Source organism: Scleropages formosus, chromosome 12, assembly GCF_900964775.1.
Source record: "Scleropages formosus chromosome 12, fSclFor1.1, whole genome shotgun sequence".
Classification (NCBI taxonomy): Eukaryota; Metazoa; Chordata; class Actinopteri; order Osteoglossiformes; family Osteoglossidae; genus Scleropages; species Scleropages formosus.
In genome coordinates this window covers 4,247,070-4,261,035 of record NC_041817.1, presented here as the reverse complement: position 1 = coordinate 4,261,035, position 13,966 = coordinate 4,247,070, and the positions used below count along the sequence as shown (strand labels likewise).

Genomic DNA, 13,966 nt, shown 5'->3' with positions numbered 1-13,966 from the left:
ATAGTCATGCTTTTGGTTGATCGATGACTGTACATTGCCTTTAGTCTATATTTGTGTGTGTTTGAGTGTGTGTGTGAGAGAGAGCGAGAGAGAGAGAGAGAGAGCGCAAGAGATTGTCCTGCAGTTGACTGGCATCTTGTCCAAGGTGTGTCCAGCCTAATACCCTGCGACAGTCTCTGGTCCATCATGAGCCTGCACCAACAGACACTGATAGCGTACGGATGAATTGAGGAGCTTTATTTGTATAGCTAATGGTTAAGGAGTCACCTCAGCGTGTTTTAAGTGTTAATGAGGTATTAGTCTTTCCTCTAAAACATGGAGGACTGTGGCCCTTCAAGAACCTCATAAGGTTTATATTGGAATACCGTGGTATCCAAGCTTTGTTGTATGCTTCCCTAGGCATATGATTATTTTATTCCATTAAAAATGGTGCTTCAAAAATCATCGGAAAAATAATCCGCAGGGATTGTATTAGTATGTTTCCAAACTGAATCAACTGAGTTGGATTTATTTTAATCCCCGTCTCATGGTGATAATCTTCCAGTGAATGTTTTTGTGCAATGGTGTGTAAGGAAGAAAAACAAACTTCTATTTGTGTTCCGTAAAATGGAGAAATAGAGGGGTCTTATTAAAATCTATCTCTTCCTATAGATTTGTCTAGCAAAGGTAATTGCAAGTGCTCACTTTTTTGCATCAAACAAATCCACAGTATAGTGAAATGCTCACTGCAGGGAAGATTCTGCGCGGATTGTAACACAGCTACAGCTGCTCAAGTGATTTTGATCATGTACTAGTCTTTTTTGTCTCTGAAAATTTCAGCCTGGTGGAAGCAAAGTCCTTTACTTCTGAGTTTCGTTTTGAGCCCTCTAGCATAGTCACTGAACATACAATTAAAGCTTCTCAATAGTTCTCATTCCATTTCATTTTCCTGACCGCTTGTCTAGCTAGGGTCGCGGTGGCAATAGGGAGAGCAGAGAAACCCAGACGTTCCTGTCCCTCACAACTTCCACTAGCTCAGCCTGAGGGATCCCCAGCTGCTCCCAGCCCAACTGGGAGATATAATCTCTAGCGGGTACTGGGTCGACCTCGGAGTCTCATCCCAGTTAGCTGTGCCTGGTATACCTCCAAATGGAGGTGCCCAGGTTGCATCCTTACCAGATGCCTGAACCACCTCAACTGGCTCCTTTTCATGCAGAAGAGTAGCAACTCTACTCTGAGTTCCTCCCGGATGGCCGAACTCCTAACTCTAAACGGGGAGTGAGTCCCACCATTCTATGGGAAAACTCATTTCAGCCACTTGTATCTGCAATCTTATTCTTTCGGTCATTACCCAGAGTTCATGACCGTAGGTGAGGGTAGGGACGTAGACTGACTGGTAAATAGAGAGCTTTGCCTTATGGCTCATGTCCCTCTTCACCGTTACAGTCCGGTACAACGACCACATTACTGCTGCCGCTGCTCCCAGTCTGCAGCCGGTCGCACACTCCCTTCTCCCCTCACTTGTTAACAAGACCCCAAGATACTTAAACTCCTCCACCTGGGGCAAATTCTCTCCCCTTATCTGAAGGGGGCATGCCATCCTTTTCCATGAGAGAACCATGGACTCAGACTTGGAGGTGCTAATCCTCATACCAACCGCTTCACACTCGACTGCAAACCGTTCCAGTGCATGCTGGAGGCATCCATGTGAAGGTGCCATAAGGGCAACATCATCTGCAAAAAGCAGATGCATCACTTTCTGGCCCCCACATAGAATGTCCTCCTGTCCTTGGCTGCGCTTTGATATCCTGTCCATGAAAACCACAAACAAGAGTGGAGACAAGGCACCACCTTGGCGGAGTCCAACATCCACATTGAACTAGCTTAAGCTAATGCGGAGTATGCGGACAAAGCTCTCGGTCTGTGTGTACAGAGACTGAATGGCCCGCAGTAGTGGCCTTGGCACCCCATGCTCCCAAAGCACCTCCCACAGAATTTCTTGGGGAAGATGGTCGTAGGCCTTCTCCAAGCCCACAGAACACATGTAGACTGTATTAGCAAACTCCCATGCCCCCCATTTATCTGTGAGAAGGTGAAAAGCTGGTCCACTCCTTCACGGCCAGGACGGAATCCGTATTGTTCCTCTTCAATCCGAGGTTCAACTATGGGCCGGAGCCTCCTGTCCAGTACCCTGGCGTAGACTTTCCCAGGGAGGCTGAGAAGTGTGATACCCCGGTAGTTGGCACACACTCTCCGGTCCCCTTTCTTAAAGATAGGAACCACCACCCTAGTTTGCCAATCCAAAGGCACTGTTCCTGAGGTCCATGCAACATTGCAGAGGCGTGTCATCCATGATAGCCCCACAACATCTAGGCCTTAAGCAGTTCCGGGCGAATCTCATCCACCCCGGTGCTTTGCCACTGTGGAGCTTTCCAGCTACCTCAGTGACTTCTACCAGGGAAATGGACTCTGATACTCCAGAAACCTCTGGCCCTGACTTCTGTAAGAGAGGCATATGTCTCGGGTTTAGGAGTTCCTTAAAGTGCTCCTTCCACCTCCCAACAATGTTCTCATTTGAGGTCAGAGTTTCTCCACCTTTGCTGAGCACAGCTTGAGCGAAGCTCCTCCGAACCCTCCTCAGCCGCAAGATGGTGCTCCAGAAACTCTTTGAGGCCAGCTGAAAGTCATTTTCCATGGCCTCTCCAAACACCTCCCATGCTTCAGATTTTTCCTCTGCGACTGTAGCCGCTGCTGCCTTTTTTGCCTGTCGGTATCTATCTGCTAAGTCAGGAGTCCTCAGAGCCAACTAGGCCCTAAAGGCATCCTTCTTCAGCTTGACAGCTTCGCTCACCACCGGTGTGCATCAGCGGGTTTTTGGGTTGCCGCCGTGACTGGCACCCACAAGCTTTTGGCCACAGCTGCACCTGGCTGCATCCACAGTGGAGGATTTTGAACAGGGTCAGTTCAGACTCCATGTTCCCTACCTCCTCCGTTACCTGAGAGAAGTTCTCATGGAGGTGGGAGTTAAATTTATTCCAGACAGGGTCCTGTGACAGTCGTTCCCGGAACACCCTCATTATACGCTTGGGTCTACTGGGTCTATCCATAAGTTTTCCCTGCCATCTAAGTTCTCATCTCAGATAGTTGTCAGCTCAGTGAAAAATAAAGATGTGAAAAGGTTGTAACAAGGATGCAATACTTGTAGTTTCTCGATCCTTGTAGAGCGTGTTGCAGTATGACAGCGTGTAGCCTTGAACACACCAGAGTGTGCCAGGTTCATGTAGTGAGCAGGCAGGCAGACAGGAAGGGATGAATGGGTGATATGTGGGTTTATGCCAGGTTTTATTTCCTGTTCCCCTAGTTGTTGACTAGTAGTAACTACCATGAAACTGAAATTACTGTTCATTGATAACTTTTACTTGATTCTCAATAGTTTAGGAGCACGGGACATAAACATAGCTTGACTCAGTCCTTTAACATAAAGCTCCCAAATGCTCCCATTCATTTTTGTTAAACACAGTGTTCACAACTTGTACTAACCACTGGTGTTCTCTCCATCCTCACTTCAGAAGACAAGGGAAAAATAACTTGGAAAACAAAAGTGGACTCTAACCTTCAGTCTGTCTTTTAAAGTTTTTGTCATTCACAGTTGTCCAGAATTCAGAGCCCCTCTCAGCTGTGGCTCTTAGTCCTGGCAGTCCAGCACTATATTGATTAATTAAAATAATATACTGTATGTATGGGGGCAAGGTGGCGCAGCAGGTTCATCTGGTGTCCACTGTGTGGCAGGTCTGAGGCATGAGTCCTGCTTGGGGTGCCTTGCGGCGGACTGGCATCCCATCCTGGGTGTGCACTCATTTTGATTCTGGTGTTTATACCTTTTTATATTAGATTTCTGACCGGTTAAGGACAATTTGTATTTTCCTGACTCTTTCTTTTTGACAATATGTGTAGGGCTGACCAGCACTAAGCTCTATACTAGATCTTTGGAGGCACTGTACAGTTATGTATATTTTTAAATTCTCCTCTGAGGACTCCTGAGTAAAAAAGTAAAAAATAAAAAAGAAATAATAAAAAAACAGCAGCATACAGCCTTTTGATAGCAAACCCAATTTTCCCACTTCATTGACAAATTAATGTAAAATTGCTGCTTTATTCAACTATAAATGAGCAGAAGTGGATAGTTTTAAGACTATATGAATGTTCCAGTAACGAAGGCTGGAAGTTTAAGGAGGTCCCCAGGCTGTGGAAATGAGCTGTTGAAAAGCCTAATCAGCAGTGCCCTGCTATTAAATAATTTAAGTATTTTCTAACTATGTATATGTGAAAGCTGCATTTTTTGGAGTACATGAAAAAAGGGTTTGTTGGGTTTAGTTGTTATTCAGTGTCATGGCCTAGCAGAAATGAGGAATAATTCTTCATAATAAAGGAACTTTTGACAGGATGTGGAATTATGGGTTAACATAGGTAGCTCAGTCATGCATATGTTACTGGTTCAAGTCCCAAGAGTGGTCATAAAAAATGCAATGGTTTTGACAACATACTTGAATTACATCAGAAGTGGCTGGCTCTCGGAACTGGGCGGTAGGGCTGGCTAAGCAGCAGGGTAAACAGGGAAGTGTGCGGTGTGCATTTCAGGACTGTCTCTTTGCAGTCTCTAGGTTTCTGGCTTGAATCTGGCTCCTCATCAAGCTGTACTTAGTCTTTATATAATAGGGTCTTGTACAACAAAAAACTGGTAAAACGGCCTATGCAAAAATGTACTCATACAGCAGTTTTATTATTCTGGACATCAGCATTTTTCCCTTCACAGTGTCATTTTACATTACATTTACATTGATTAATTTAGCAGACACTTTTCTCCAAAGCGATGTACATCTCATAGAAAATACAATATGTTCATTACATTAGGAAAAAGAGACGTAGTTGCAGACGTAATTCTTAAGTACAGTTCATTTCTTTCACCATATGCACCAATGTTCATCACGCAAGTAGCTGCATAAAACTTTACCAGAATATTGACTGATTTCTAATGACCTTCCTGGTAGTCTTTTTTTTTTTTTTTGGCTATGCATATAAAGATTTATGTTATATTACGGGAGTGCGGTGGTGCAGTGGATTTGCCCGGGTCCTGCTCTCTGGTGGGTCTGGGGTTCGAGTCCTGCTTGGGGTGCCCTGTGGCGGACTGGCATCCTATCCTGGGTGTCCTCCCTTCCCCTCCAGCCCCGCTCCCTGTGTTGCCAGGTTAGGCTCTGGCTCACTGCAACCCCACTCAGGGCAAGCGGCCTCAGACAACGTGTGTGTGTGTGTGTGTGTGTGTTACATTACAGGAGTGGCTGTGTAAAGGATTGATCCGGGAGTGATCATGAACATTTATACCTTATGGGCATGAACATTTATACCTTACATGAGCTTAAGAGATCATAGGCAAAGTGAGTATGGAAGAAGTGAGTTTTAAGACCCTTTTTAAATGTGGACAGAGATTCAGCAGTTCTGACTGAGAGGAGGAAGTCATTCCACCACAACGGAGCCGGAACCAAGAACCTTCATGCTTTACCTTTTGTGCGCGGGACCACCAAGTGTGCAGAAGTAGATGAGCGAAGGGGTCTGGTTGGGGTGTAGCTGTTGATCAAGTCTTGTATATGGCTGGGAGTAGTGCTACTGATGCATTTGTAGGGCATAACCAGGGTTTAAATTTGATCTGGGCAGCCAGTGCAGAGAAATGAGTAGAGGAGATACATGGGAATCCTTCAGCAAGTCAAACACAACTCGGGCAGCAGCGTTCTATAATATATTATTCTGTAATGCAATATCAGCATTCTGTAATCAGCTGAGATGCTGCTCAGCTATTTTAATTATACAATGGATATTCTCTAAACTAATAAGGATTTTGACCCTCCATGGTGTCCAGTTTGCCTGTTTTCCTTCAGTTTATTACAATTACAATAATTTTTGCAGAACAAAATAAAATGTATGTACGTAATGTTTCCTACTTTTTATTCCACTGAGAGTCTGAACCAATCACAACTGCTGAAAAACATCATGACTGAAATAGCAGATTCTGTGCTACCGTTGTTATTAATTCATTTAGCTGATGGTTTTCTCCAAGGTGACTTTCAATGTTCAGCTACTTCCAAAGAGTGAATAGCAGGGTAAGTTTTACTGGAGAAATTCAGGGTATATACCTTATTCAGGGGTACCATGTCAAGAGCAGAGAATATTTGTTTGTAATGCTACATGGCACCTCAAGCTGCAGAGTGAAAGCCATAGGCAGTGATCTTGACAGCTTTATTTTTTGTATCGTAAACATCCATGACCCTTATCATCTCAATGTTTCTATACAGGGGTACTCTGCCTCATGCCCTGTACTCCCTTGATAGACTTCTTTTGGTGTATAAAACATTGTAAGTCACCCTGGAGTCAGGTTACTGACGCTAAATCACTTATTAATATGTTCTGGCATTAAAATGTTTCCATTGATCTGAAGTAGAGGTCACAGTAAGTTTACATTATTGTTCAGTTGTGGTTGGTACATGGTTGATGGGTCCCTGAGATTCTGGGCCTCTTTACACCTGTCTCACTATAGTCTTGATGGTTGCATTTACATTTATTCATGCACATTTTTTCTCAAATGCGACATACAAATGCAGTGTGTGTGTTACTTCAACAGAGGGAAAGATTTGGATGCAGACACGTGATTGTATAGTACAATCAATTTGTCACATACCACCATATGAACTAGTACACATGACATTAGTAGCTGTATAAAGGTTTATCCATTATTCTACAAATTGTTATTAAAAAAATTATTAAACATAAACATGTTTATCATGCACATATGAGATCGTGATTGTGAAAGACGTGAGTTTTGAGACCCTTCTTAAATTTAGAGCGATATGAAGCAGTTCTGAGTGGGGGGGTGGGTGGTGGTAGGAGGGCAGATTTGGGGTGAGAAGGTGAAGAGGAGTCTGTGTTGATTGTTAATTCCAGACTGTAATTTTTTGTTGAAGAGGGTGGTTTTAGCTGAAGAAAAAGAAGAGTGGAAGATTGCTAGGAGATCCTTCTAAACTTCTAGGTCCATGAGAGTATCCATCATGGTTCTGCAACCTGCAGATTTGTCCTGTTGGCACATAGTATATCACTCATCCATGGGGTAGAACTGTGGCTTGTTGGTCTGGATATTAGAGGACAGAGAGAGTGTAAAGAGATGGATAGTGCAGAGAGGAAGACACTGGTAGCATGGTCTGTGGATATCACAGAGAATTGTGCAGCAGAATGGAGTGAGGATAACACATAGCAGAGAAGAGGGTGAGAGAGATTTTACGTTGTCGTGGAAAATGACATGGAGCAGAAGCACGAGAGGTGTTAGTAGTGGTGATGCAGGCTAGAAATTAGATGAAAAAATGATCTGAGACACGCAGTGGAGTAACAGAGAGAACAGGAAACCCACAGTTTTAAGAGGAGACTTAGTCAAGGTGATTTTGGGCCATGTGAGTAGCAGAGAACTTTGCAATAGAGAGTAGTACAGGAGCAACATGCTTGCATGAATGCTTGCTTGCATGAATGTCCTCAACATGCAGGTTGAAATCCCCCAAAGCAGACCAACAGAGTTATGCTCTCTGGGAGAGAGATCAACAAGATGTCAAGGTCATCCAGGAAGCAGCAAGGAGGGGCAGTGACAGTGAAGGACCACCACGAGTGTGACTGGAGCAGTGATGGAGACAGCATGGAATTGAAAGGAGGACAGGTCAAGCAGGTGGAGAGGGAGAACTGAATATTCCCACTGGGAAGAAATGAGCAGGTGTATGCCTCCACATCTGCTATTAATACGAGGGGGTGTGAGAGGAGGAATCATTGGAGGAGAGGGCTGCAGGTTTGGTTGTATTTTGCAAGGTGCTTCAGGTTTCTCTCAGGGCCAGGAAGTCCAGTGGCAGGTGGGAGGCACAAGCCAGGATGGTGTCAGCCTTCCTCACAGCAGAATAGCAGTTCCAGAGTCCCATGTAGGGCTTGAATCAGGATGGAGGGCTGGATAGATGGAGATGAACCAGGTTGCTCTACTAGCACTGGCAGCTTCTGATGATGATGATAATGATATTCCACAGTTTGGTTGCCACAGATAACTTTCATGTCATCCTTCGCAGAACACGATGTTGATGGCAATACTCACGTAGTAGTGGTGGCCTCCCTTGGTGGACTCCTGCAGGTGGACTCCCTTGTGCTTGAAGCCCCAGTCTTTGCACCACGAGGCTGCAGCTACTGCTGCGATGCGTCACCTGCTGTAATTTGAATCTGGCTAGTTTACATCAGCAGTGAGCCAAAACTGAAAGAACTCTGTGATTCGAAGCAAAACAAAAGGGCGGCACAGTTAATCTGAATGCCTGAGTAACACGTATTCCACAGTCCCAGACACAATCGGATTTTGGAGCATTCTGACAAAACCATAAATAAATAAATATAAGCTCACAGACACACAACAACACATTACTTTGATTTATGTGCAGGGATATGGCAGTAGCAAACAAGTAAATATCAGCCATGGGTATGCTCCCAGTTCTTTTGTCCAGTACCTTTAGTCTTATTTAGCATAATATAATTGTCTTTTTGTTTTTGGGATGGAAAACGAAGCTTCTGCACCATTTATTTCCATTACGAATGAAATAGCAGTCAATGATGAATAGGGTGACTGATCCATGTGGTGCCCGAGGGGGCGAGGGGAGCCTTGTACAACACCAATGTAGGCAGAAGTGTACATTTCCCAGCCACGTTCGCCCGTGCTCTTTGCAGCCCATCCATCACATGCTGCTTTTAAGGGGGCTTTCTAAAATATGTAGCAGCCATTATGTTAAATTCTGCCCCAGCAAATGATTACTGACAGTGCTGGAGCAGCAGGGATCTATGAGCAGTGCAGTTCGATCAGTCAACAGGGGGCTTGTTTGTCTGTCGAAACAGTGAAGAATGTACAGTACAGTATGCAGGAACCTGAATGATAGACCTCGGTTTTACCATACAAATGGTATCCCTCCCAAGTCAGTCTTTAGGTCTTTGCATGTTGCGTTTTGAATTCCTGTCCATTTTTACTCTTTCCATTTGTGTTTCCTGCCAATGCTTCTGCTGGATCAGAATCCTTCTGCCTGCTGAAGTACCTTTGAATAAGGTACTTTTCCTGAATTGGTATAGTAAAAACTGCCCTGCTATATAAATGGCTAAATCAGCTTGACACTTTATTCACTTTGGAGAAAAGTGTTAAATAAAGTAGATGAATGTATGCTCACAGCATTTCAGATTTAAATATAGGTGACATCGATTGGCCTGTATGTGGAAATCAAAATATCCTAATGTCTCCTTTGAGACAGGAATGGCTCCCCAAAAGTCGTCTTGTTCACGTTCTCTCTCCTCATCTACCAGGTGAAGAAAAAGATCCTGGAGGAAGAAATTTACTGTCCCCCAGAAGCATCCGTCTTGCTGGCTTCCTATGCTGTGCAGGCTAAGGTAAAAAAAAAACAAAAAAAAAACCTGATGTTTGAAAGGTGCACACCTCATCACACTCTGCCATGTCAGATGGAGGTCAATCATTGAACTGCTCTTCTGCAATGAATGTGAAGGGCCGTGGTGAACACTTGAGCATTTCACCGCTTGGCTGAGCAGGAACCCTGAAGATGACCCCCCTACCAAACGCTTGTTTTGTTGGTTGCCAATGCTCTGAAAATGGTCAGTTTTATTTCAAAGCTCAGTCAACCACTAACCCAATCCCACCACATGTTGTTTCAGAAGCTCTTGGTTTACCTTTGTACACCACGGATTGCACGACTCTCTTTGTGTCTCTGTAGCGTCCGGACGGGAGTCCGAGACGGACGCGCGTTGCTATTACGTCCAAACACAGACGAGATATATAATGACTTCACGTGCAGTGTGAGGTTAGACGTGTACGGTGAGTATTGTAAGACACTTAGTGGAAGTGAAACAAGGAACACGAGACCAGGAAACACACACGGTGTTGGAACTACAGTGAACAGTGAAACGCTAATCTGTGAGTCTGACCGCAACCCTGAGACGTGACGAAATACCGGACAGGAACGATGGACCAGGACTGAAGAACAAGAGGCAGGAACTGACGGGACGGGCACTCGGGACTGGAACATGCACACCTAGGAAACAGACTGAGGGAACAAGAAACTACCAATCGCCAAAGAAGCACAAGAGAACTGCTGATTAAGAATCCGCGACTAGTTCTGCTCCGCTGGCTCCTTTTATACCTCCATGTCCTACGAGACTGTGAGGTGATAGGTACGCGTTAACTAGCGGCACTGAGTGGCGCCGCCTCTGACCAGGAGGGGCAGTGACCCCGTGGGATGTGACAGTCTCCCTGCATCAGTACACTCAAGGAGATGCTGGAGAAGAGGTGAAAATGGAGGCATTTCTAAAAACAGCCGCTGTTTTTTTTATTTTTTAATCAATTTCCCTATTTTTAAAGATGGCAGACTGTGACACTCAGCCATCCAGTAGTTTCCCTCCTGTGGTGTTCGTGTTTGGTGAAGGACTCTGGAGACCCTCTGTTGTCTGTTTCTCCATTATGGAGGCTTTAGACACTTTGGAGCTGCTGAATCAGTAAGTTGTCATCCAAAGGTAGACATGGGGGGGTGATAATGGAGGGATATGCAGGAGAAGGGGTGACATGGGCAGAGGGAGAGGGAAGGGAGGAGGCATAGAGAGAGGAGAAGGATAGACAGCATGGAGAGTCAGGCTCTTCTCCCCAGGAGGCTGCTGACAGGGATTTTCAGATGATAGCTGCCCTGGAAGTGAGTTACTATGTGCGGCTGGGCTTTGGGCTTGAGCCACATACAGAACAAGCTGTGTAGCCTCAGCTGGGATTTTCAGCACCTCAGGCATGTGGCTAAGCGGCAGAAAGAGTTTTGTCTACGTTTAATATTACATTGAAGTATCCATCCATCCATCCAATGTCAAAAACCACTTGTCCCGATTAGAGGATGCGGTTAGCTGCAGCCTGTTTTGGAAATCACCCTGGGCAGGAACACCCGTCCATCACAGGGTACACACACACACACACACACACACATATATTTTCTGAATCGCTTGTCCCATACAGGGTCGTGGGGAACCGGAGCCTACCCAGCAACACAGGGTGTAAGGCCGGAGGGGGACGGGACGCCAGTCCGTCGCAAGGCACCCCAAGCAGGACTCGAACCCCAGACCCACTGGAAAGCAGGACTTGGTCCAACCCACTGCACCAGCACGCCCCCCTACGGGGTACACATTGGAATATATATTTTTTTTTTACTTTTTGGAAAAGAGCTGCATTTTTCAAACGTTTGCATCACTGTAAACCTGCTTCGTTTTATAAAAAAGAAAGAAAATAAAAATTAAACCTTTTGTTGTTGTTGCATTTATACTTTACATTTACATTCATTCCTTTGGTAGATGCTCTTTTCCAAAACAGTGTATAGTGCAGAGTAAACAATAGTGCATTTCAGAACAGACAAAGAGCTTACAAGCATACAAACATGTTTATTGAAGCACAGCTGGTTTGTTTGACGCAACCTTGCCATAGTGCATATATTCCACTAGTGATCTACAGAGTGACATATGAATAGGAAAATATGTGGATAAGTAGTAACAGGTGGTGAAGGACTATCTGACGAGGGTGTCAGGAACTTGGAAAGGACATGAGTGCGAAAGAGAGTTTTAACATCCTTCTTGAATGCTTAAAAGGATTCAGCAGTTATGAGAGACGGAGGGGCCAAGACTGATATTGATAAGGTCTTGCTGTGTTGTGGGGACAGATCAGGTTCATTTTTCACATGTACACTTTGCTTCATCTTTAAACATATATAATTCGTCTTACATATTTATTTACATATTTATATGAGGCTTTATTACTTTGAATAAAATACACAAAGAAGGTAAAAAATGTGCTCATCTTTATGACTGCATTTCCTAACTTAATATGATGTGTCCTTGAGAATGCATAGTCTCCTATTAACCATGTTCTGCTTTCACTTTATGCAAAAGTTATTCCTTTGGACTTTGCAGTGCTCTCGTAGTCGCTGGGAGTGGGCTGGAAGCAGTTAGCAGGTCCTGGCATTATAAAGGACTGCTCAGATTCCGTTGGACTTGGTGCCTGGATTCTTTGCCACTGGGCAGTTTTTGTACTGTTGCAGTTAATCTGGATGTATACTGTATGCCCAATGGTTGTGGCTGGTATACATGTTAAATACACTAAAAATATAGAACCCAAGCAAGAAGAACCAATGACGTCCAGTGGTCAAAAGTGGTCACACTAACAAAACAAGCATGTTAAGCTTCATTACCCTCCAACTTCTGTTTGCTTTGCAGTACGGTGACTATGACCCCATCGTCCACAAGCGAGGTTTTCTTTCTCAGGAAGAGCTTCTGCCAAAGAGGGTGAGTGACCATATTCATCTGGACATCACACCCCACACTGATTTGCTGCATTCTCCATCCATATAAATTACCCCATAGTATTGGTCCTGATGGTGAAAACACATGCAATGTGAACATAGTGCACTGCACATAACAAAAAAAATACACATGAATATTTTGTTGTGGTTCTTTCTTTGCTTTCTTGGTGTTTTTATCCAGTGGGATGGATGGATGGATGGATGGATGGATGGATGGATGGATGAGAGTTTAGTTAATCATAATGGGGACTGCCTGATGATACAGCAGCATGGATGCAACAACACAGTGACAGAAGAGCAATCGAGTGCCACACATTGAAATCACACTGTACCTAAATAAATAAGCATGTTTTGGCAAGTATATCATATTAGAATAAACAAATAAAGGCATAAAAATTAAATTAAAAAAATGAAAAGACATAAAAAGAAATGTATACAGCCAGAAACTTTTACTACTACAATCTGAGATAATCTGTGCAGAACATAGGGCAGCTTGTTGATGTTTTTCTGGCAACCTGTAGGTTAGATAACCTACTGCTATCTACATGTGTCCATAGGTGATAAACCTGTACCAAATGACTGCAGAGATGTGGGAAGAGAGGATCACTGCTTGCTATGCTGAGCACAGAGGGAGGACCAGGTATGATGAAACCTTCTGGTCAAATTTGATTTTCACTTCCAACAAAGTTTCACACTGCTGACATACCCCTCGCTCCAGGAAAAGGGACTCATGGAAGATTGATTGTCGGTCAGTAATCCTCTTCTATGTTTAATCCTCATTGTTTCATGAGGCTTAGTGGAATTTTCAGAGGAACTCAATTAACACATAGAGAATCGTTGTGTTCACTTGGTGATTAGAAAGCAGAATGAAGGGTTAGGGTTAGAGACTCATATGGACAAACAACACCTGAGCCATTTGCTTGTTGTAAGTGATATAATTCCACCTGCTGCTGCAGTCACTGTTGTTATGATTGGCTTATTCTTTCATCTAAGCTGTAGCAGTTTTCATAAGGTCATATATAGTTATTGCAGGAATAAAGATGAAACGTTCATCTATCCAACTTGGAAGCTAACTCTATAGCCCTCATGTCCAGAGTAAAATGAAGAATCCACATCACATTGGACTTTGAGCAACCCCACAATTCTGTGAGAGCTTCTGTGTAGCTGGCAATGTGTAGCATAAATGTCTGGATGTGCACATTCAATTATTATACTGTCTTTCTGCTGTGATATTGCTATATTTGAAGGACTTGTCATAGTATTGAAATACGTATAGTTCATCCATGCCTGGGCAGACCTCACATGACCAGATATTGCAATGACCAGAGTATCCAGTCCTTCACATTTATTTTGTAATATATTTCCAGGGCAGAATCTGAAAAAGTTGTTGGTTATTAGTGAAAAAGAAACCGAAATTGTTGAAGAAATCTATTTTAATTGTCTTTCAACCACGCAACTCTTAACAGCATTATATTTTGGAAATGCAGAATTGCAAGGGATTGTTGTATTATTTGCATTAACTTCCTCCCCCCCTCATTAACATCATCAGT

The 13,966-nt window shown here is 43.9% G+C and overlaps 1 protein-coding gene across 3 annotated transcripts in view; it reads left to right on the top strand.

Annotated features, from left to right (window-relative positions):
* nf2a (NF2, moesin-ezrin-radixin like (MERLIN) tumor suppressor a) overlaps positions 1–13,966 on the top strand; it is a 50,133-nt gene that overhangs the window by 17,653 nt on the left and 18,514 nt on the right. For all 3 annotated transcript variants that reach the window (XM_029256981.1, XM_018740543.2, XM_018740542.2), the window contains exons 5-7: positions 9,385–9,468; positions 12,331–12,399; positions 12,974–13,056. In XM_029256981.1, coding sequence (XP_029112814.1) covers positions 9,385–9,468; positions 12,331–12,399; positions 12,974–13,056 — 236 coding nt within the window. The remainder of the gene's footprint in view (positions 1–9,384; positions 9,469–12,330; positions 12,400–12,973; positions 13,057–13,966) is intronic.